General features: G+C 42.4%; 1 protein-coding gene across 5 annotated transcripts; it reads right to left on the minus strand.

Moving 5' to 3' along the window:
• Positions 1–83: 83 nt before the first annotated feature.
• On the minus strand, positions 84–21,831 carry usp15 (ubiquitin specific peptidase 15). Of its 5 annotated transcripts, XM_032505142.1 has the most exons (22): positions 21,704–21,831; positions 20,807–20,934; positions 20,355–20,485; positions 18,090–18,216; positions 17,473–17,618; positions 16,100–16,161; positions 15,515–15,604; positions 11,384–11,531; positions 10,901–11,074; positions 10,136–10,294; positions 9,591–9,815; positions 9,429–9,512; positions 9,068–9,162; positions 8,241–8,429; positions 7,890–8,008; positions 7,445–7,720; positions 7,007–7,077; positions 6,208–6,323; positions 5,941–6,090; positions 5,183–5,286; positions 3,969–4,057; positions 84–2,873 (listed from the first exon to the last, which is right to left on the minus strand). In XM_032505142.1, the coding sequence occupies exons 1-22, from the start codon at positions 21,790–21,792 to the stop codon at positions 2,511–2,513; spliced, it is 3,135 nt and encodes a 1,044-aa protein (XP_032361033.1). In that variant the 5' UTR covers positions 21,793–21,831; the 3' UTR covers positions 84–2,510. The 5 variants fall into 5 exon arrangements, 4 of the variants coding, with proteins under 4 accessions (XP_032361033.1, XP_032361034.1, XP_032361036.1 ...); XM_032505143.1 differs by lacking the exon at positions 15,515–15,604; XM_032505145.1 differs by lacking the exons at positions 20,355–20,485; positions 20,807–20,934; positions 21,704–21,831 and adding an exon at positions 19,371–19,465.
• Positions 21,832–22,323: the final 492 nt, after the last annotated feature.

Genomic DNA, 22,323 nt, shown 5'->3' on the forward strand with positions numbered 1-22,323 from the left:
GAGAGAGAGAGAGATAGAGAGAGAGAGAGAGAGAGAGAGAGAGAGAGAGCGGAGAGAGAAGAAAACCAGGGGAGGACCCATAGGAAGCTTTACACAACTTTATTGAAGATTGTGTATAAATACACATGCACATTTCAAATGTAAACCCAAGTGAACTCAAGTGCAGCCAAACCTGGAAACCCCGTTATGTCGTCATGCAAGGATGTCTGGATTATTTTTACAAAAAAATGTCCCAAAACAACAGAACCATCCTTTTTTAAATATTCCCTTCCTGACAAGAGCACAGGCAAGACTTTGCAAACTAGTGTGTACGTGTGGACTCAAACCACCACCCCCCCTTGTCAAGGTTTTAAATATATTGTTTGTTTATTATTAAATGCTTACATATAAATAAATAAACTTTATCAAATGTGCACTCACAGAGTGAACTCTTATGTACAGTATTGTATAAGCCTATAGTAGCAATCACATCTCACTCAGTCAGGACGGGGGGTGAGTCGCCCAAAAAGCAAGGCAGCGCCAAGGCAATGAAGCCAACTGAAGTCAAAGCACAGAGATGCTCATAAAAGGCATGGCAACGCATCTAATATTCTGAGGCGACGACAGGTACGCTTATGCTGTTTACAATGGAAGAGCAGGTAGAAAAAGTAAACATAACACTCCACCATGGAGAATAGTTTTATCATGAGTTACACCGATGGAGGAATATCCTGCAACAATCTGCCACAAAATATTTTCACTGCATCATGATTCCAAAAGCTGATTGGCCTTTTAGGCTGACTCACCCCACAGTTTTCAGTTTTGTCCCCTTCCCTCCCTCCCCGCCTCCCCATCCTCAAAGCTCAGGACCACAATGATGCATTTTGTCCCTCTCTGGAAAGGGATGCATTGAGCAGTACCCATTAATTCATTCAGCTGTTACCAAAGGCCAAGAACCCTTTACCATCACATTCAACCAAATCAAGAAAAGGGAGCCATGGAAGACAAAAAAAAAAAAAAAAGACAAAAAAAAAAAAAAGGTATCAGCCACATACATCTGGTCAGTGCTCATTCCATTCAGCGTACATTCTGGCCCTCTTGTGGGTTTAAAGAAACATTTCGAGATGACGTGGCTGCAAATAATACGGACATTCGTGTACTAGTGTTAGTGCATGAAGGGGCGAGAAAGACGGTGTGATGGTGATGTGCAAAGAAAAGGCGACCGGTCTGAGATCAAGAGTTAAGGCCGAAGTGATCCCAACAAGAGATGACCCATCCGATGTCAGCGAAATCACCGATGTTCCTAATCTCAAAGTGCCTCAAATATGAAGAGGGAAGAGGGGGGGGAGGGAGAGAGAGAGAGAGAGAGAGAGAGAGAGAGAGAGAGAGAGCAGAGAAAAAGCACCACCTGTGAATAACTTAAAGAGGGAAAGTTGAAGAGAAGATTTGTGGCGTAGGATCTAGGAGTCAGCCAGCTAACTTTTAAACATTTATTTGTTGCAGTCCCTGCTCATTATGTTGAGTCGATTAAGTCAGAGTAAAACAGCTTTTAGTAATTCATTTTTGCACAATAAAATGAGCAAAAGTTGAGTTATTTTGCCAAGTTAGCTGGATAACTTCTTAATCGTGCTTTAGTTTAGGTTTTAGGACATATAATTCATCAACAGAGAAGAGACCAGAGAGGGACAACAACAGCAGGACCTTGAATCGCTAAGGTTCATGCCGATACACTAATAATCGGTCTAAAAATGCAAGATCACAGCAGTAGCAGCAGCAGTACGAAGCTAGGACAGTTTGGCTGTACGACACTTTATAAATCCAATTATGAGCATCACTTCTCTATGTTAAGTCTAGACTGTACACGTGTCTCTTAATAAAGGCAGCTTCTTAAGCTTTTTACGTGAGAAAAGCCGTCTGAGAGACGTTATTGTTAAACAATTGCAGTATGTCTGGCAATAATACATAAAAAAAAAGGTGGAGGGTTGGTGATTGTGCAAGTTCAAAATGTTTCAGCGCATCATGAAAACCTGATATAATTCAGTGTCTAAAATATTTACAAGGTCTAAATGATGATAAAAGGATATGCCAACAATGCATTGCTTTCAAAAATATATATAAAAGAAAAAAAAAAAAGAAAAATCCAAGGAACACACAAAGCAGAGAGCGATTAAGAGCGCTACACCGCAGAACTGTGAAGCCTCTAACCCCATCCATCCGCTCTTATCAGAGAGCGGATGAGCAAATCCTAAACGAATGAACGTGGCGACACACACATACCTTACACACACACACAGACACGCACACACAGTGATCCAACCACAGAGGAGGGCCCTGATTTCTTAGAGTTGCGTACCACGACAGCTCCCTGACCTAACAGCCGCGGCCCCCGTAGCGGCTCAGCCTGTGGAGCGGCTGAGTCCGAGCCACTGGTTGGGACTGGTGGCGCCCGCTGCCATGCTGTGTGTCCATATGGCTTTGGATGGAAAGATCCTAGTCTCTCTCTCTCCATTTATTTATGTCCTCGTTTTGCCTCAGTTGGTTTTCATGGTGATGTCTCGATTCGGCGCCTGCTCCTCCTCCTCCTCCTCCTCCTCCTCCTCCTCGCCCTGCTCGTTGTCGTTCTTCCTGCGCCGGTTCTCGTTCAGGTCCTCCTCGTCACTCTGAGCTGCGGCGGAGCTGGAGGCAACGGCGGCAACGGCGGCACCGGCGCCGGACGAGCCCTGAGCAGAGGAGGCGGTCTGTGTCTCCTGTCTCTCCTGGCCGTCGTTCTCCTCATCTTCTCCTTCCTCCTCATCGTCCTCCTCCTCTTCCTCTTCCTCGTGGTCGAGAGCGAAGTAGCCGGTGCCCTTCACCGTGTCCTGGCGCTGGTAGAAAAGCACGTAGCCTGCTTTGGACTGAAAGAAAGACAGGCGAGTAACAAAGTTAGCTAGCTATACAAAGACCTCCCTGCTGTGGCTTTAACATTTGCATTCTAACTTCTAAAAACATGACCATGCAATTCTTTAAGCCTTTGATAAAAGGATGCAGCATTAATTACAGCCTGCCCCAAGGGTTCAGTGTTTGTGGATATTCTTCCCAAGACAAACCTACTATAAGAATACCTCCTTAATTCTAATTGGTTGAACAAAAGACAACCAATCTGTCCGTCAAGGAAAAGTTAAAGGATTAATCGCCAATATTCTATACTTTTCATATTGTTCCTATGAAAATATCAAAACTAACTAAAACTAGTTGATCACAAGCCCGATATACAGTTGTTTCTTCCTCTGTGTCATAGATCTCCATTGTGAAAGTATTGTGAAACAGACTAAAACGTTAGCTTAGGTCTGTGCATTGGATCGGTTTACAATAAAAAATATAACATCACCTGCCGTGCCCTTTTATCCTCAACAGCTTTCTTATTGTCATGTCATAGTCATGTCCACACAGACAAACCTCCCAATGAATGAACCCATTAAATAAATAAAAGGCGCAAGATTTCCTTAAGGAGTCTATGGACCCTATCAGCAGTAGGTGTGAGTCATTTAAAAAGATGTAGCTGTGATTGTGCTGTGGGAACCTGACAAACTGATGTACTGTCTGTCCAGTGGAATCGTCAGTGGGTAGTAAGGTGTAAAAGCCCCCTATGAACTTCCTCAACACCCACCCACCGTCAACACATCTTAATGAGGCTTCACGTTGTTTGGCTCTCTTAACTGAATCACTGAGTTGTTTATACAGTATGTGCCAATTACCATAACAGTAACGGCAACAAAATACCCACAAGCCCAGAAAAAAAGAGCCCTCAGATCCTTATTAGTGCTCTCAGTGGAAGCATCAACACGGTTGAATGTCTTTGAGAGATCAGCAACGTAATAATTAATCACAATTGGTGACAACTTAAGAAGTACATTACTTTGATGAAATCATTTGTGTCCAGCAAAACTGCCTTTGATGAATATATAGTCAGTATGTACTGTTGCCTGGCTTTTGCCAATGAGGACACTCACCACTATTTGATCTTCGTTGGCAGGAGACACGCTGCTGTCGTCATAGTTGTACCACTTTCCGTCATCTTTGTTCTTGGCATAAGCCGTATCTGAGCAGGCCAAGATTAATGACAGGAGTTTAGTATTACACAGGTTATCCCTCTCTACTCGTGCCGTTTCTTTAATAAAACACTTTGCTAAGTGAACTGTGTCTGCCATGTGCTTGGAGCTCCTGCATTTTCAATTCCAAAATTATATTATACAAGATTTTATAAATTTTATAAGATACATTTCTTGGCATATTGTTACAGAGCCCACGACACACACACACAAAGTATGGATATCAGCACAACTGATGTGGAATAATCTGTGCAAATAAAAATATACTATCTAACAGCTGGGCACTGTTACTGAGAGTAACCCCGATTTTACACTGGACACGTCTTTGCTGTGTTCCAGTTTTATTCGGTCCTCTGCCATACCACATCGGAAGCATCTCAGAAGCGGCGTGTCTTGCTGCCCAACTCCCAGATTTTATTGTCTTGTTATTGTCTCTACTAGTACTTTACAGAACAATCGCGTGTTTAGTAAGCTAGTATTTACCTTCCACTCCAAGCCCTCTGTTTTTCCACCAAGATGAATCTCTTGTTGTGGTATTATAAATGAGATGTATACAATATTGGGAGGTGTGTTTTAGTAAATTGACTGAATACTTTCAATGTTTCACTTGCTGCCCGGCTGTCCGATTGCCCCGCAGCTGGTGTGATAATAGACCTGGCGCGTATCTTTAGCGGAGCAGTGGAAAATACGGGTGAGAATAACAAGTGCACACTCATGTTGAAAACTCTGGCTGCGACTACAGTGAAAAGAATATTTAAAAAACCTGTATCATAACACAAGCATAGGGTTGCTGATAATTATAGCAGAATGGCAATGCAAACTCAACAGATATCAAGGCAAGAAGCTCTTACAGCAAACTTAAATAATGCAGCGCTGCATATCTCCGCTGGAATGTCTGCAGTGAGTGATAAAAAGCTCTGTTTGACAAGGAATAACAACAATCACAATGTTGTTTACATCAAGCTTGTTAGCCTGCTGCAATCAATGAGTTTGAGGCATATGATGAATACTATTGGCGCAGCATGTTTTTTAAGTGTGTGTGCATAATGGAACACATAGCTATGATAGGAAACGGAAGATGAACCATGCTCAGTAATCTGTGTGGTGAATCTTACAGTGGCCTCCACCCATCCCGCCATAGTGGTTGGACACAGCAATGAGGTCATAGCGACAGGGCCCAGCATTGGGGTTGATCAGGAACTCGGACATGTCCAGGTCTCTGCAAGAAACACATCACATAGTGTAATGTAAGTCAGCATAGGACATGTAAGTACATACTGCGGAGGCAGACAAATCATCAGATTTGAAACCTTTCCCAATGGAGCTTATTTTATTGAAGGAAATCATAAAATGTGTTTGTAATTACATCCTTAATGCACAGGAGATTATTCGTCCATTGGGTATGCATATACTGTATGTGGGTGAAGTAAAAACAACGGATAAATTACTGAAAATGCAGTGTAGCAGTGTTCTGCTGCAGTGATTTATTACCGTGTGTGTGTGTGTGTGTGTGTGTGTGTGTGTGTGTGTGTGTGTGTGTGTGTGTGTGGTGTGTTGTGTGTGTGGGTGTTCATATTTAATACATTGTGGGGTCCAAAAACCGGGATACAGTATACTTGTGGGTCTAGAGAGCTTTGTGGGGCCAAACTGCTGGGACTTTAAAGGGCTATTTGAGGGTTAAGAACTTGGTTTTAGGATCAGGGTTAGATTTAGGTTAGGGTTAAGGTTAAATTTAGTTGTGATGGTTAAGGGTAGGGCAAGGGGCTAGGGAATGATCAGTCAATGACGGGTCCCACAAGATAGCGAGACACACTTTGTGTGATGGGTGTGTGTGTGTGTGTGTGTGTGTGTGTGTGTGTGTGTGTGTGTGTACCTGAGAGGGAAATCAACAAGGGAGTCCAGTTTATCCCTCATATAACGACTGTAGGAGAAGCGTTTCAGATGGACCACCAGCACCGGCGGCAGACACCACAGGTCCAGCTTCTTAGTGGCCTGTTGGTGCTGCTTACAGTTTGGACAGTACCTATGAATGCACATTGCACGTTAGCAAATGCTGGAGACCTCACATGTTGCAGCATTCGACTGATAGGTGGTGTCACCTCCTGCTTGAAACTTGTTTCAACTGCGCTGCGTTTCTTACCATGGGTCCTCTGCTCCCAGTTTTTCCTTTGTAGTAAAAAGTTCAATGCAGTCCTTTAGCTTGAAGAAAGCCTTCTTCTGAGGCTTGTACTCCATGCTCTCATGCTTGTCAAAGTCCTGCACATTAGACACAATAGAAAACGGACAGGATTAAGTGGCAGGTAAAGAAAAACATCTTATTTCTTTGTATAGTCCTTTGCATAAGGGTGTTAAGACACCTATTACAGCAATCTGAGCCCATCAGCAGCAACAAAAAGCACTTTTAATGGACATACATTGACAGTGAGTAATTGACCTATAGGATTACATTGTAGCCATTTGGCCGCTGCAGCGCTCTCGCTCAATACTGGACCAGTTTTAAAAATTGCTGTTGCCATTAGTCACTTAGACACTAAAACATGGGAAAGACGGTCCAGGTTAAAAAATACCAAATATCCCCTTTAAGATAGATAGAGATAAACATTTTTTACAGAACAGATTTAGTGCATGGATAGAGACTAAATATTTAGTTATTAAAATTATGTTATTAAAATCTATGAGGCAGAACAGAGAACAGTGCAGCATAATAATTTTAAGGATGCAATGGCTGCTGGATCTGTGACCTTTTGATTACAAAACCAGTCATGCTTGTTACCAGGACTTCCTGCTGCTCATGTCTGGGTCACATTGCCATATTTTCTAACATGATGGCAGACTGCACTTGTTCTGCACGGTACGCATGCTAAAAAGAGCACCAGCTGCTCTTAACACTGTAAAGTTGGATATCGGTATTAGAGAACGTCTTCCGATATTGGCTTTACCTCGACAACGGTCTCATCAAAGTACTTCTTCTTGATCTCCGGTTCCCAGTCCAAGGAGAGATAAGAGCGGTCTGTTAAAAAATAAAATAAATAAAAAATGTAGATACAAGTCTTATGAGTCATCATTACATTTTCACTATCATCATCAGACTGTTATTTCATCCATACATCTAAAGGATCATTTATTTTGGTGCTTACAAAATGATTAATTTGCTTTTCTGTGGCAAGATGATAAATGCAAAATAAGATATCCACCATTTGAAAAATGTGAATACCCAGTTCCAAACACACGTGATAAATAACAATTTAATGATCAGCTACTAGATGATGAGTCTGAAGATTTTTCTTGAAGATATTTTCTTGAGGATATTATGTGAGGATATGTTCTCTTCCCAAAATGGATTCTTCATTTATTCCCTGCTTTACTCCAGTTCCTACCACTGAGTCGGAGGTGTCCCTCGTCAAAACGGATCTGCCTGGTGTCCTCCTTGATGAGGGTAAAGTCTGTTTTTCCCATGTTATTGAACTGGAATGTAAAAAGTCTCTTTCTGTTGTGTCCGGCCGTCTGCTGGCCTTTGGTGGAGTTCTGTGGACCAACCACACCGTTCTCCAGTTCGTTGTCCACAGAGTCCTCTGACTGGCTGTTGTCGTTCTCAGAGGGCAGCTCCTGATCCTGACTCGACTCGTCATCCTGCTCATCAGTCTCCATCTCGCCTGATGGAGGACAGAAAACATTTTAAAAGCACCTTGGCTGCCTCTAAAGAATAATGACTTTAAATAGCAAAGGGCTTTAATACAGTAAGACATTTGAAAATGTCAAAACTTTTACTGGTTAAGTATCTGATTGTAACATGTTTGAGTTTGTGGGTGTTTGTGCACTCACTCGGCGACCCCTCCTCCAAAAGTCCATTAGTGGCGTTACCATTGACAGTGTGGGGTTTGGATGGAGGTGTCTCTTCACAATCCTCTTCATCCTCCTCTACTGAAGATCGCACAAACCGGCTGCAAACACAAAACCACTTTTATTCACAGCAGCTTTAAATTAAAAAAACTACTTTTTACTTTTTCAGAAGCTAAATGGCTTCTTCTACAGTTTGTCTAATTGCTTCTTGATTGCCTGCCAAAGTGGCTTGTAGACAAGACAGACTTATCAGCTGACATCAAAGGTGACCAGCATTATGTGTGAATCTTCAATAATGGCTATCCGATCAAACACAGAGACAAATGAACGTACCAGAGGCGCAGGAGCAGCATGTTGTAGAGTTTGTCTTCACTGAGGGTTCTTGGGACGGCGAGGAGGAAGGGCTGTCCAAACAGAGGCGTGCTGGTGTGGTTGTAGCCCGACTGTTTGTACTTCTCCCTAAGGTGAACTGGGATCACTACATGGTCTGTGTCCTCCACCCGGTTTACCGCCAACTCAAATCTGCAGAAAGAAGGGTGGTCAGTTTTGAAGTCACACTGAAGATGCTACATGTTAGCAGCAAGTGATTCAAGTCATTTAGCTGACGCTTTTATCCAAAGCTACTTCCAATAAGCACGTTTAATCATGAAAAAACTAACTCGGAACAGCAAGAATCACATAGAAGAACATTAGCTTCAAATAAGCCAATAGATATGTATCCACAAAGGAATCAAACCAATAAATAAAGCTGTTTAGTAAGACTAAGGCAGCACGGTGGCTAAGTGGTTAGCACTTCTGCCTCACAGCAAGAAGGTGCTTGGTTCGAATCCAGGTCGTTCCGGGCCTTTCTGTGTGGAGTTTGCATGTTCTCCCCGTGTTTGCGTGGGTTTCCTCCGGGTGCTCCGGTTTCTTCCCACCATGAAAGACATGCATCCTAGGTAGGACTACAGTTGAAAACTAGCCAATTGGCTAACACTGGCGCATTTACAGAAATGTTCATTAATGTGCATTGTCCTAATCAAATAAATAAAAAAAAATAAAAAAAATACTAGGCTAAAATCATTGTTTGTTTTTAATGTGGGAAACAAAGGCCAGACACTTAAATTCAGTCAGAATTTAGATCCTGTTTCAAACTTTAGATAACAGAGTTTGACACTCACACATAGATATCATCTCTCTCCATGATGCTGCTGAGGTTCTCGTTAGTGGCGAAGATCCGATGGAAACGGTGGTTGTAGATGTCGGTTACAATCATCTAGGGCAAACAAGAAATGTAGTCAGAAGACTCTTGGCAAATGTAGGCAGAATAAACTGATATATAAAATAATTCCTAATGCCATTTAGTATTAGCAGACTTAAAGTTTTCAACAGATCGGAAACAGAAAATGACACAAGATCTTTCCCCACTAGCATCTGAAGCTGGGTGGGCAGGCACAGTTTTAAAGGGAATAGAGCATTTTGGTCTGTGACGTCTGAGGAGATTATCACAGCCCAGAGCAGAGCTGACTGTGATGTTTATACCTTCTCAGCAGGCACCCCAGACAGGTTGGAGAGGGAAGTACACAGGTCAGAGATGTAGCCCACCTTCGGCACAGTCAGCTTGTACTGAAACGGAAACACATCACGTGAAATCATAATGTCAGAGTAGAACACTTGGTGATGTTCAAGTGCATTGCTAGTTACCTGTGTGGGTTTGGCCAGAGGGTCCAGTCTGACCAGATAGACCTCCAGTGTCCGCTCCTTCTTCATGGGCAGGGGCAGGGTCAAGTAGCAGAAAGGATCAAAAGTCACAGAGACCTTGGCGCACACAGGACACACCAGGGTGGACTTGAAAAGGCCGTGGAAGATGTCCACAATGATGGAGTCGTTTCTCTTGATGTGGTTCTCCCAAGCCTCCTCCGCCACCACCTGAGATAAACAGCACAAGACAAACTAGCTAGTACAAAAGACTGTAAGATCTAAAAATGTATAAAAAAAAAAAAATCTATATAAACACAAATCTCAATAAAACAACTTAAAAAAGGAGATGTGCTAATTGAGGATTGCATTCTCTAGGACAGAATAACTGATTGAACAATTTGCTAACTAACCTAATCTTATGAAAATATATATACACATCACTTATTTGTCATGATTTTTATTTTTATTTTTTATTTAGTTTGACCAGCTTCATACACTTTAAGATATGGAGACAATTTAACACATTTTCAGAGCCATTTGTATCTCACCTTATCAGGCCTGCCGTTAGCGTCCTTCAGTTGGATGTAGGGCTTCTTCCTGATGCGGTTCAAGTCTTCGTGAAGGCCGTCCAGGAGAAAGGCCAGCAACTCATGAGAGTCCTGCTGTTGGTAACCCGAGAACTGTGGGGCGAAGCGGCCCACCTGGGTCTGGAGGACAAAAAACACATGAAAAGAAATGACATGGGGAGAGGCGCAAAAACCAAAGAACTAGTATACTTTCTGCCAATTATTAGAAATTGATAAAATGAAAGTTAGTCTGTTCTTAGACAAATGTAACATACTTGTTCTTTCTTGGCCATCGGTTTTAGTGTTTAAGATTTCATCACCATTGATTTAGCCCCCACAGTTCTATGCAAGCCTGGACCCAAACTATTGATATCAACATGGCCATTTTCAAATTGTTAAATCTATTATTTATCTATTAGTTTTCAAAACTGGTGCTAACTGCACTTTAAAACCCTTCACTCACCAGGCTTTTACACTGGTGTGTTAGGCCATTCAGTGGTCTGCTCCTTTCCTACTGTGCGTTTGTATCTTTCAGAGCAGTTATGATAGTAGGGTTTATACTCCAAAGACATACATTTGTTTGCTGCTCCAACTGCCTTACTGTGGGTGACACAATGATAGCGCTTTTACAGACCCTCCTTCCCAAAAATGTATAAGCAGTGCACTGTTTTGGTCGTAAACCCAACATATAAAACTGCTTAAAAGAATCTCACAATTTTTCAGACTAAAGTTTTTCCAGGTAGTCACCTTGAAAGGCCTTGGGGTGACGTAGCTGAATTTGCCCGACCACAGCTGCTTTATAAGCTCGGCGTAGACTCTGGCAATCTCCCCCTTCATGCCCAGCGGGTTGTCCTCATTCAGCTCCTCTGTGAACTTGTCTTTGAGGAAGTACTCAGTCAGTGGTGGGATATTGCTTAAACACTGAGGGGGCGCAAAAGCAGGAGAGGACAATAATCAGCAGAGGATGGATTTAGGCTCTTCACAAAATCTGCATTTTGAACCTCCAATGTGTCTTTTTTTTAAACTAAATTAAATATTACAAAGATTTAGACAAATGAGTTGAGTGTTTGGCCACCACAAGCCTTCAAAACCCTGTCAATACTCCTTGCCATGTATACATTAACATATTAAGACATAAATTCTTCTAGACTCGGGGAAGTTGGGAAAAATATCGAAAAACTTTCCATACTTTCCTAGACTGTGATGAGTTCCCTGAAAGCATGCTTTTACCTGCACAGCAGAGTTCATGAAGCATGTGTTGCCCAGGTTGGAGAGTCCACATAGGCCTGAGCGCTCACTTTGCCTGCTCTGGTCTGAGTAGTCATAGCTGTTGCTGTAGGGGTGGTAGGACGGTAGACCGTAGCTTGAATTCTTCACGCTGTGCAATAAACATACAAAATCACAAACAGAGTGGTTATAAAGAGTTGGATAGTGTTTGCCAAATTGATACAAGCTAAAAAAATTAATTAAAAAAAATAACGTATATAATAAAGTAACCATCTCATTGTACGCATATATGTAAAACTATTACATCTATGTTAATGGGAAACACCAGCAGGGAAATATACAGTTACACAATTTCCTCTTCAACCAAAGACCAACCTACTATTCAAACATATGAGCCCCCCTGAAAAAGACTCTCAGGCTTCCTTGACAATCAGAGAGAGTTTAAAGCTAGGCATCTCCAAATGCAGCAATTAGCAGACCTCTGGGAGGGCTGAAAGGCAGTGTTGGTCATTTCTGGCTCCCACTGGTCAAGGGAGACAGCTGTGATGGCGGTGGAGGCACTGGCCTCGCAGTTCAGCACACGGTGGTCCACCCTCCTGCTGTCTAGCTCCACCGCCTCAGGCCTCAGGCACCACCAGCAACACAGGAGCATGGCATCTCAGCCCTGCCCCGGCCCATGCCGGCCCGCATGTCCGCACAAAACTGAACGAGAAGCAGCCTGGATGGAGTTCAGATGGGGTTCGGTTTGGGTCCGGCGCATGCAAAGTCTGTATTTTAGAGGCCGGGGAAGGAAGGTCCAGCTACAGTCTCCACGGTTGAGTCCTAATATTAACTCGGCTCAACTCAGTGCAGCTCCAGTATCTTGTTTGGATATAGTCCAAAACCAAGTCCAGCCAGGTCAACAATCAAACCACAGACCACTTTAACACACAAACACACACTCTTCCTCTTTTTTTAAAGCTAACTAAAGAGCTCCCCTCCTCTCTTCTCCACCCTTCTTCTTTTCCGAGCTTGACCGCCTGTCATCTTGTTATCCTCTTTGCCTCAGATCCCTTTCCCCTGTCCTGTCCTGCGCTGCGCTGTTCTGTCCTGTCCTCTGGTGTTCAGCTCCTCCCTCCGGCCTGCCTGCTGCTCTCTGCCGCTCTACGGCTACCAGCAGATATTTATAGCAGCATCGGCAGCAGCAAGGATGCTCAAGACTACTGCTACCGAAACTAGAGGTGCACAGAGAGAGCGAGAGGGAGGGAGAGGCAGAGAGAATAGCGGGGAGGGGCGGACAGTAGAGGGAGGTTGGGGGGGTGACACAAGAGAAATAAGGATGGAGGGAGCAGCTGATCCACCGCATCCTGAGGCTGCAGTATCTCCCTCTCTATCTCTCTCTCTCTCTCTCTCATACACACATTAACTCATGCCAACACATCATTTATCCACTTTTCTTACACTCTTGCACACATTACATTAGACACTAAAACATAAATTGTACTCTTGTATCTTGTCTCCCCCCCCCCCCCCCCCCCCCCGTTGAGTTACACCCCATGACATTGTTATCACCCTTCAAACACACTTTGACACTCCCTCTTTCAACCTCTTTAATATGCCATGGCTGTCTGTATTAGAGCTTTTAAAGGGGAGGGTCTAAAAAAATAAATGAAAGAAAGGGCTAGTTTCATCATAGGGGCTGGTATGCGGGTGTGTGAAGGCAGGCGATGAGGGGAGCAGGAGCAGATGAAATGTATTCTGAAGGTCACTTAGACTGCAGAATGTGTGCATTGCAATGAGCTTAGGGGAGAGGAGAGGTAAAGAAACCAAAAGACCCAAGGAGAGAGAAACTGCCTGCCAATATCAGGGGACTCCGTCTCGTAAGACGATGAAACTTATGCTGTTACAGAGCATCGCTACTAAGGCTAAACCGACCAGGCCCAAACCACAAAATCAAAAAGGCGTGTTATGTAATGTGGGAACGCTTCATATGAGAAAGAAGAGGGCCCATGCATAATTCAGAGGAAACGACAGCTCTGGCACTCCAGTGAATCAGGGACAGGAGAGCTGCTGGGAGTGAAGATCCAATTTCCCAAAGTCACCCACTCTGTGCAGAGAAAGATGCCACTGCTATCAAACAATATAAAGCAGAGCTGTAACTCGATATTGTGTATACTTTCAAATTGAAGTACAGGGCAGTATTATATAGTGTACTGAAAAATAAGAGATATTCTTTTTATTCAGTGGGTGTAGAAAGGACAGGCTCAGTTCTCTTCAACAACCTCCTTTATCAATATTGATCTTTCAGGGTGGCCTAGCTTGTGGCTATTATATCTACATTCCTACAGTATCAAATGCAGAGTGTTTATCTAAGACGCACAAACACGGACACACTCCAGCATGCAGTAAATCACACACGAGGTGAAAGGAGGGGACAGTAAAGTCTACTACACAGCGGAGGCAAAAGCTCCACCCACAGTCAAGCAGTGCTCTCTAGCAGAGGGCTGACAGAGCCTCTAGGGCCCAATGCTTTAGCAGCAAACCTTAAGCTAGGCTACACAAACATTTTTAGGAAACAGAAACTGAAAGTTGAAAAGAAAGTGAGCTGTAATGCATTCTGTCATAGCAAGAAATCCAGACTGGTTGATATTTGAGATGTTTCTGTGATTTGACCGCATACTTGCTTCACCTCTGCCTCGTATGTTAGAAAATGTAGCCTTGTGCCTGAGCTGCATGATTAATCATATACTGTGATATTCTTTTTTTAATGATTAACAATAACTTTATTTGTTCTCCTGATGTGGTATTTCAACTACCATTACACGCAGTTACAGAGCAGAATGACTCAGGGAGCCCAAAGTTGGAAAAGCGAGCTTTAACGAACCAATGAATGTGCAACTAGTGTCATGAAACTAAAATGAGAGTAAAATTGGAAATGTGGGCGGTAAAATAAAAAAAGGTAAGAACCGAAAGGATCTCAAAACAGTTTGAACTACTAAAACACATGTTGGTTTTTGAGATGTTGAACAGTTGCAAGGATTCTGCGCCAAGTAAAGCCAATAAGATCCAGGACTATTCTGATCCAGTTTAATAAAAACAGATCCATGAGTTTGAAGGCTTAATCAAATGCCAACTCGGGTTCACAAAACAGGATTTTGCAACTCAGAAAAGTTTCAATGGCAACAATAAGTTTATAATTCATTGCAGCAGTCCCGAGGTAAACAGTAGAAACACGCCTTTTGAGTAACATACTAAAGTCGGTCTGAACCCGGGCTGAGAAGAACAGGGGGGCAGAGAAATCTTACATAGGTCATATTTTTCTTTTTTTTAGCAAAGGGCAAACAAAAATGGATCAGACAAGGTTAAGTTTTTTTTTTTTAAAAAGCCTTCTAAATTTAAATTTAATTCATTAGATTAAGTTAGATTATGGATATACCTTGGTGTTAAATCGGTGAACAAATGAGCCCAAAGTGTTTGAGGCTGGTTACTCTGCCCCAAATATATTGCTTATATTATAAGACAGTAAGGGTGAAGTCAAGGCCTTATAGCAGACATTAGTGGGTAAAATAGTTATCACGTTAACCATAATCATGCAGCCATAGCCAGCCAGAACTATCAATTAGTAAGGTAAAAAATCAGATGCAGACTGTCAACTAGCATCATTAAATGCTGAGTAAGGCACCCAGAGGCACGGGCAAGCCATTAATAGAGAGCACTGCTGTCTGGAGAAACTCCAAAAAAGATCAATCCCTCGTAAGCCCCTTCCCCCTCCCTGCTATCAGCTTTTACAGCTGAATCTGCATCATCACAAGATAGCTTTAAGACCCAAACCACAGGCAGAGATAGACCTGTACAAAAACAAAGTTAGACAAACTTCATACTTGGATACGTTTAGATCATTTAGCATGACTGAATTAGGACTGAGTGCAAATTGAGCAGAAGAGAGCTGATAAAAAATCCTAATAGATGAAGTGACTTAATGAAGTCATTTCTGCAGGAATTTCTGGAATTATTTCTGCAGGAAGCCAATTTGATCAGAAATTTTAGCGAGGTTAATGTAAACGGTTTGTGCTGAGCTATACTCCAGACTCCATCTCTGTCTGTTGGCAATCCAAACCCACCCCCTCAGCTATTCAACCCACAACTAAGCCTTACTTCCTGCTGTTGAAGCTGCTGTTATGATTGTTTGTGAGAGATGAAGGCGAGATCTTTGGCAAAGCAGACAGATTGGAAGCACCAGATGACCTTCAAAAGATAAAGAATAGATCATGAGTTAGAGTAGAGAAAATAAGGAGCTGTTCTAGAAAGGTGCGCGAGTGTCATTCAAATAAAATTGAAATGAATTCAAACAAACAAGTAGGAGGGATATGTGAGCAACAAAAGGGCAAGCAAAAGAGGTAGACTGTGGCAGTCCTAAAGAGAGGAATATTTTTGAAGATGAGGTGCTGTAGTGACATAGCAGGGAAATTTTATATGTTAAAAAAAAAAAAAGTTACACAATAAATAAATATGCAATTTACAAAGAGGTGGCTTTCCAGACAACAACTTGTTTTTTCCCCTTCAAACTGACCAAGTAAAAAAAAAAACATCCTTAGCAGTTTGATAACACACTGCCTATATGTAATTGTTTTGTAAAATCAACAGTAGGGTTTGGATACAGCGTGTAAATTCTATTTTTGTGGTAACGTTTTCCTTTAGTCAACAAAGAAATATAAGCCAGGTGATGTGCTGTTCACTCACTTGGGTGCCGTGGAGCCTCGGGGCCATGAGCCATCCTCACTCTTCTGCTCTATTACGAGAACCTGTGGGAGATGGCAGAGAGAAAATCGGGCTCCATCTGCTTACACTAGTTTAAAGACACCAAACGTGTAACTATTTGCATCCCCATACTGTGGTCTACTGAAATTGAAGATGCTTTTGGCACTGAGCAAAAACAAGCTGTGTTTATTTGCAATCATTGTAAGTTGGATAAATTACCTTCCCCCCCCCCCCCCCCCCCCCCCCCGCCCTTTTTTTTTTTTTTTTTAACTACAATTCATGGGTTATTCAGATATTCAGAACAAAAGTGGTACACGTTTTACATAAATAGACACAGAGAAACAGATGTGTTTTTCCATTGATTTCTTAAGAGCTACAAGTAGAACAACCTGTTACTGCTATGTCTAAAGGGTGAAGAAAGGGAGCTGGATGGGTCTATTCCACTGTTTCACAAAGGGAGGACTTGTCGGAGGCTACACAATACTCAAACAGCTGCTGGTGAACGGGACAGCCTCGCGATCTAAAGCCTGCTGGCTCATTGTGACCAGGTGTCTCAATTAATCTAGGCTTTTATAGAGACTGTGTCTGCTCTAGTCCACTGCCAGGATATGTGTGCACAGTTTAAACAGCTCACAAAAAGAAGTTTGCGTGGCAGCCGATAAGCATGGGTTTCAAAGTTGTAACCATCTAATTACAGGATGGTCTTACCACATTGTGTTAACATAACTTCAGCTTGTCAGACATACTAGATATAAATATGTAGATATATAAATCTCATTCTGCTTTGCCGTTTTCTATCCCCATAGATTTGATATGCTCAGTGTTTACCAACAAAAGAAATTAGGTAGTTAGTAGACACAATGAGGAAAATACAAGGACAAGAGAACCACGTAACAGAACATCAAAAGAAGAAACTAGTCACAGAACAACGTATGGCCTTTAAATTATATCATGGAGAAATAAAGAAAGAATTGAGCACAAAAAAAGAAAGTTATTCAAGAACGTGGCACTGACATCAGATAGACTGCCCTCTGCAGGTCATGATAACCTGTTTAATACAGATTCAAACAAAGCATAAAAATAGGGGTTTTCTGAAGATCCACTCTGCTGTGCCCTAAAAGGGCTCACTGGGAGAGAGCACAAATAAGGAAAAGCTAGCTGAAAAACAATTGAAACTAGAGCATATTTCACTGAGCTCAGGAATAATATCAGTCTACACAGCAAGCCATATTTGGACAGCTCTATGTCAATTTGGTCAAAAAGATTTTTCGTTTCTTTTGGCGGACTCCTGGAAAAGAACCCTGCAGAGCTATTCAAACTGTTACATAAGGGATCCAAACTAGAAAAGTCCCTACCTGTCCTTGGTAGAGGCCAGCGTCTTGAATGGTGCTGTCAGGTTTGTTGAGAGGCTCAAAGGTGTTGCTCATGTATCTGTTCCACAGCCTGGTCTCCTTCTCATCAGGGATGCTGAACAGCTTCCTCATCTCCTTCTCAATCATGTCTGCATCAAAACATGAATATTATCCACAAAAAAGACTGACTGTTGTTCAACCACAAAGGGGGAACTTCTGATTTATTACCCTTAAATAACTTAGTGTGGTTATCAGTGGGGAAGAGCAAAATAACAATAGCAAGTAAGATTTTTCTTCATCAAAAGTCCACATTTGTTCAGACATTATGGACTTAATAAAGTATAATTATTACTTTTGTGCGTGTGTAACAAACAGTGAGCCTGCACATGGCTAAGCCTACACATCCTCTATAATTCATGAACAAAATCAAAATAGTTTTTGCTAACTAAAGTTTCAAAAGTTTCTTTAATCAAACCCAAGTGTAAATGTAAAGGAGAGGAAATCCAAGTTTGAAAAATGAAATATGACGGAATGCAAAAAAATCGTGGAACTCCTGTGAGGCCTCTTAAGTATAACCAGCAGTGTAAATAGACAGTTACTCCAGAGTGACTCAGGCCTACCTATTGTGTCAGCTTTACTGAAGCGTCTGGTGATTACATTGTCCATGTTGCTGTCTTCACAGAGCTTCAGCTCCGTCAGGTACACCTCCACCTTGCAGTGCTTCACAAACATACCCTGCTCCACCACCTGGGGAAGAAAAAAAAAAACACAGTGAAATTATTAACCGTCCACATTATCTGAATTAAACCATGATTAGTCAAATACATTTCATGTGTGCAGAACTCAATTCAAATAATACATTTTCAATACTATATAGAAGTATGTTCAGAAATTGTATTCTCTTGTATGAAACTCATGACATGGCTCTAATGAGAAAAATGCATAACATACTAGTACTCCTCAGGATCATTTCAAATATTTTCAACAGGTTTTTTTTAATATTCATTTTGTGCTACATCTGGACTACATTAGCTGACTGCAATTAGTAAGCTTGATATCGTATGTAGTAATCAGCCCAAGTCCAAGGTACAACTCTTAAATTACCTCTCTATAATTATTTATTTGTGGTCTCAAACAATGAAAAGTGTCTGTACTAGCTTCTGTTTGTCAACGTACAGTCTGCTGGTCTGGTTGCCACACTCCGATGGGAGTCAGAGTGCTTAAATTAGAAGCACCTCGTGGAAACAGCTGAGGGGTCCCAGTATATTCTCACCACACACGCACACACACACACACACCACACACACACACACCACACACACACACACACACACACACACACACACACACACACACACACACCACACACACACACACACACACACACACACACACACACACACACACACACACACACACGTCCCTGAGAACTGCAATAGTCATTCACAGGGCTCAGATTCTCCCCCCCCTTACCTATCCATACCCCGGTAGGCCCTTCCTACCCCTCAACACAACACCCATGTGTTTGTAAACTCGGCACAAAAGCATAACTCTGGCACAATTTCTCAAACCCCAGCCAAGCCAAAACCATTTACCCCACCCACCCCCCTGACCGCATACTGGTTATTGCTCTCTCACTCCTCTCAGAAGCTTTTACGGTGCTTCTCTCAGTGTGACCTCAGCCGGCATTCCTCCACATCAAAAAACAAGGACACGCAGAAACACTCCACCGGTGTTGGCATATCACACCAGAAGAGGACAACGGAAGGAAACGTAGCGCCAAACCTGGGACTACAATCCTCTTAAATCCTTTTTAACGCTCCTGTCCCCCCTGTTCCTCAGAATAACAACGCCTCAAAAGAAACAAAGAGTTTAAAAGAAGAGGAAAACTAATAATGAACCTCCTGCATGTTGTGTCCCGCAGATCGCTCCATGTAGCTTTTCAGTCATCCAGAACGTTAACTGAAAATAGAAACCTTGCGGCCACCCGATACGTCCCACGACATACATGGCAAAATGGGAGGGTCAATGCAAAGGGGGGGAGAAAGAACGAGAGAGAGAATGATAGAGATGTAGGGGCAAGAGGAACCTCTTCTAGCAGCCATGATGCCATGACTAGCAAGATTTGAAGTGGGGATTTGATACCGTAGGTCCGGTTAAGTCGTACATGTCATCATTAAGTAGTCCACTAACTAATCATCCGTAACCACAAATACATCCATTCGATAGTTTGTTTCACTCTACAATACCAACATGTTTGTAAAAATATTAATGATTCCTAAAAAAAATAATTGCAGTTCATGACAGAAATGAATGAAACACTGAAGGAAATGAATGAAAAACACAATAAGTGTTGCTTCCTTTACACGCAAGGTAAATATCCAACATATCCAGTATTATCTTGATTTGTTTCCATTTCCTATGCACACTTTATTCTTTGCACATCTAACTGGCCAATCAAGGCAACCAATAAACACAACAATATTTTATACCAGACCTTTGCTTTTTGTTGAAAATGAATAATGAGCAGCAGTGGAGCCCTTTCAATATAGTCATGAAGAACTATAGTTCTCTAATATCATTTGGCTGTCTTTTAATATTCTATGTTAACTATGTTACAGAATTCAAGTTTCTATTACAATTGTGCTGGACTCCTGATGTCCCGATCTCAAATGGCCATAAGCGCACATTTCTCTGTTTAAACCCAACACAAACCATACTATACACCATAGAGACTAACCTCAACCATTAAACGGCAACACAGAAAACCACCTTTTCTGTGTTTTTCTTATTGCCCTAATGGTTCTTTTCTCAATGCAGTGAGCAGAACATTCTTCAACCTCAAACTCTAACCCTAACCCTTATGCTGAAGACGGAACCCTTACCGTGCGTGCAATTGGCTCCTGATTCTCTGTCAATCCATACCAGCTGACGAGTTTATTCCAGCCATCTGTGGGAACCAGGATGTAGTCAAGCTCATCGATGAGGTGCTCCTTGATGGCCAGTACATCCCCATCTGGAGGTAAGGAGGGGGTGAGAGAAAGGTGAGAAACAATCGTGGGACAGCACTTACAACAGTGACCCTGCAGTGACTGTCTCACACGACACAAAACACACAAAGAAAAAGGTATGCTGGAGAGCTTTCTATGAACCCCCAAAAGGCTAGTCTATGGGTCTGTTAACAATGCTGTTTTTGTTCCCTTTTCCTCTGAACTCTTTGTTACTACTTCCAGAATGATAAAGCTATACACAGGGGTCCATGTGTGCCACACTGTATTTACAATATATTCCCATTGGTGATGTGATGTCTAAGTAGGTTAAGCATTATCTGTCTTACCTCTGAGAAGACCCGAGTTATCAACTGGTCCTGGGTAGACATTCTGTTCACCCATCTGGTATTTGTCCCAACTGTCATATCCCACATATTTCTTCCACTGTTTGAACCAGTGACTGTCCACCAGGTACCTGAAGAGAGGGCAAGCAGTATTATAATTTCAGCTCTGATAAAGCAAGATGAGACACTGCTAATCAGTCTAGATTGTTTAAGGGTCATGCAACAAGCTTTACGGTGTAAACCAGAGCTTTTATTTCTTTTATAGACTTTAAATGGTGGCAATAGGAGTACTTCGGCAGGTGAAGGCTACCTTGCTGTCAGTGCGCTCAACAAATCTGACATCGAGAGGCTAAAATATCACAAATTGATAGCTGTAATAGTACCACTATGACACCGACTTGAGTTCAAGTTGCTGCATGCCCGGCCAGCTGGCTCTGTGATTTTGACAGGTGCTTCTTTTTCGACTCCGCCCTACCGAAGTCGACGGATGAACTAACTGTGACTGGCAAACCACTTAACGTTAGTGTTGTAGACTAGCCAATTAGCTATTAGCCTGCAAACTAGATCAGATAAATGCAACATCACTGGGTTCGTGTCATCAGACAAATAGGGAGATGTTAATTTTGGGAGTAGCGAATATAACCATCATAATACAACATTTAACGTTCAAAGATATGTGGGGTGTATAGTTCTTCGTTAACAGTATAGCGTTAGCTCAAGCACAGCTAGCCTGCCAAGCTGACACACATGAAGCTGACGGGCTGCCGTTGGCTAGCTCGAAGCTAACTGTCAACACGGCCCGTCACCTCGGCTTTCTTATCCTTCGTGGCGTTGACAGCCTCGGCAGAGACAGCCGACGGACACGCGGTATCTTTGAAAAAGGTTCAGCTCAAGTCTTACCATGTGTCTCCCTTTTTTAGCTGTGTTTTCAACAGTGCCGCGACCTCTCCTCTCTGGGTATCCAGATCCGCCGCACCTCCTTCCGCCATCTTTCCTCAGACATCACCCGCTGCATGGTGGGAAAGTACGGGGCGTCACCGAGGCACGTAGAGAGTGACGTTGCAGTTCCAGCCAATAATCAGCTCCTCGACAGTACAGCAAAACCATGACACCCAGTGGTAAAATTATTCTAGAAAAATGCCCCAAACTGCTCCATCATTGTGGTTTCTTTATGTCTAAGAACCAGTACCCTTTTTAAAAACAGTCTTTAACAACGTCACACCTCTTTGTCCAGCCAGGGCATTATATTAGATGATATTTTTACCATATGAGTTCAGTGTAAAATACAGAGTCTCAGTTCATAAAGAATTTATAAAGTTTTTATTTGTTTATTTTGCGGTAAAACTGTCCCATTGTCTTACCTGGTTTTCCTGATCAGAAATGACACAGTCTTTCCTATTGTGAAACAAAATGGGAAATAGCGCTGGTAGCACCTATAGGCACATAGGTGTAATTTACAGGGGGGGGAGGGGTTGTACAACCTTCCTTTACATAATTAAAAACATTTGCACCATAAATTG

Source organism: Etheostoma spectabile, chromosome 23 (genome assembly GCF_008692095.1).
Source record: "Etheostoma spectabile isolate EspeVRDwgs_2016 chromosome 23, UIUC_Espe_1.0, whole genome shotgun sequence".
NCBI lineage: Eukaryota > Metazoa > Chordata > Actinopteri > Perciformes > Percidae > Etheostoma > Etheostoma spectabile.

Bases quoted from the DNA above. Each gene is read 5' to 3' on its own strand.
- usp15 (XM_032505142.1), bottom strand. From the start codon at position 21,792: ATGGCGGAAGGAGGTGCGGCGGATCTGGATACCCAGAGAGGAGAGGTC. The intron at 11,532-15,514 runs GTAAGGCTTAGT...TTTATTGCACAG, and splicing joins AGCAGCTTCAACAGCAGGAA to CGTGAAGAATTCAAGCTACG. The intron at 9,163-9,428 runs GTATAAACATCA...TGTTTGCCCTAG, and splicing joins CTGGGGTGCCTGCTGAGAAG to ATGATTGTAACCGACATCTA.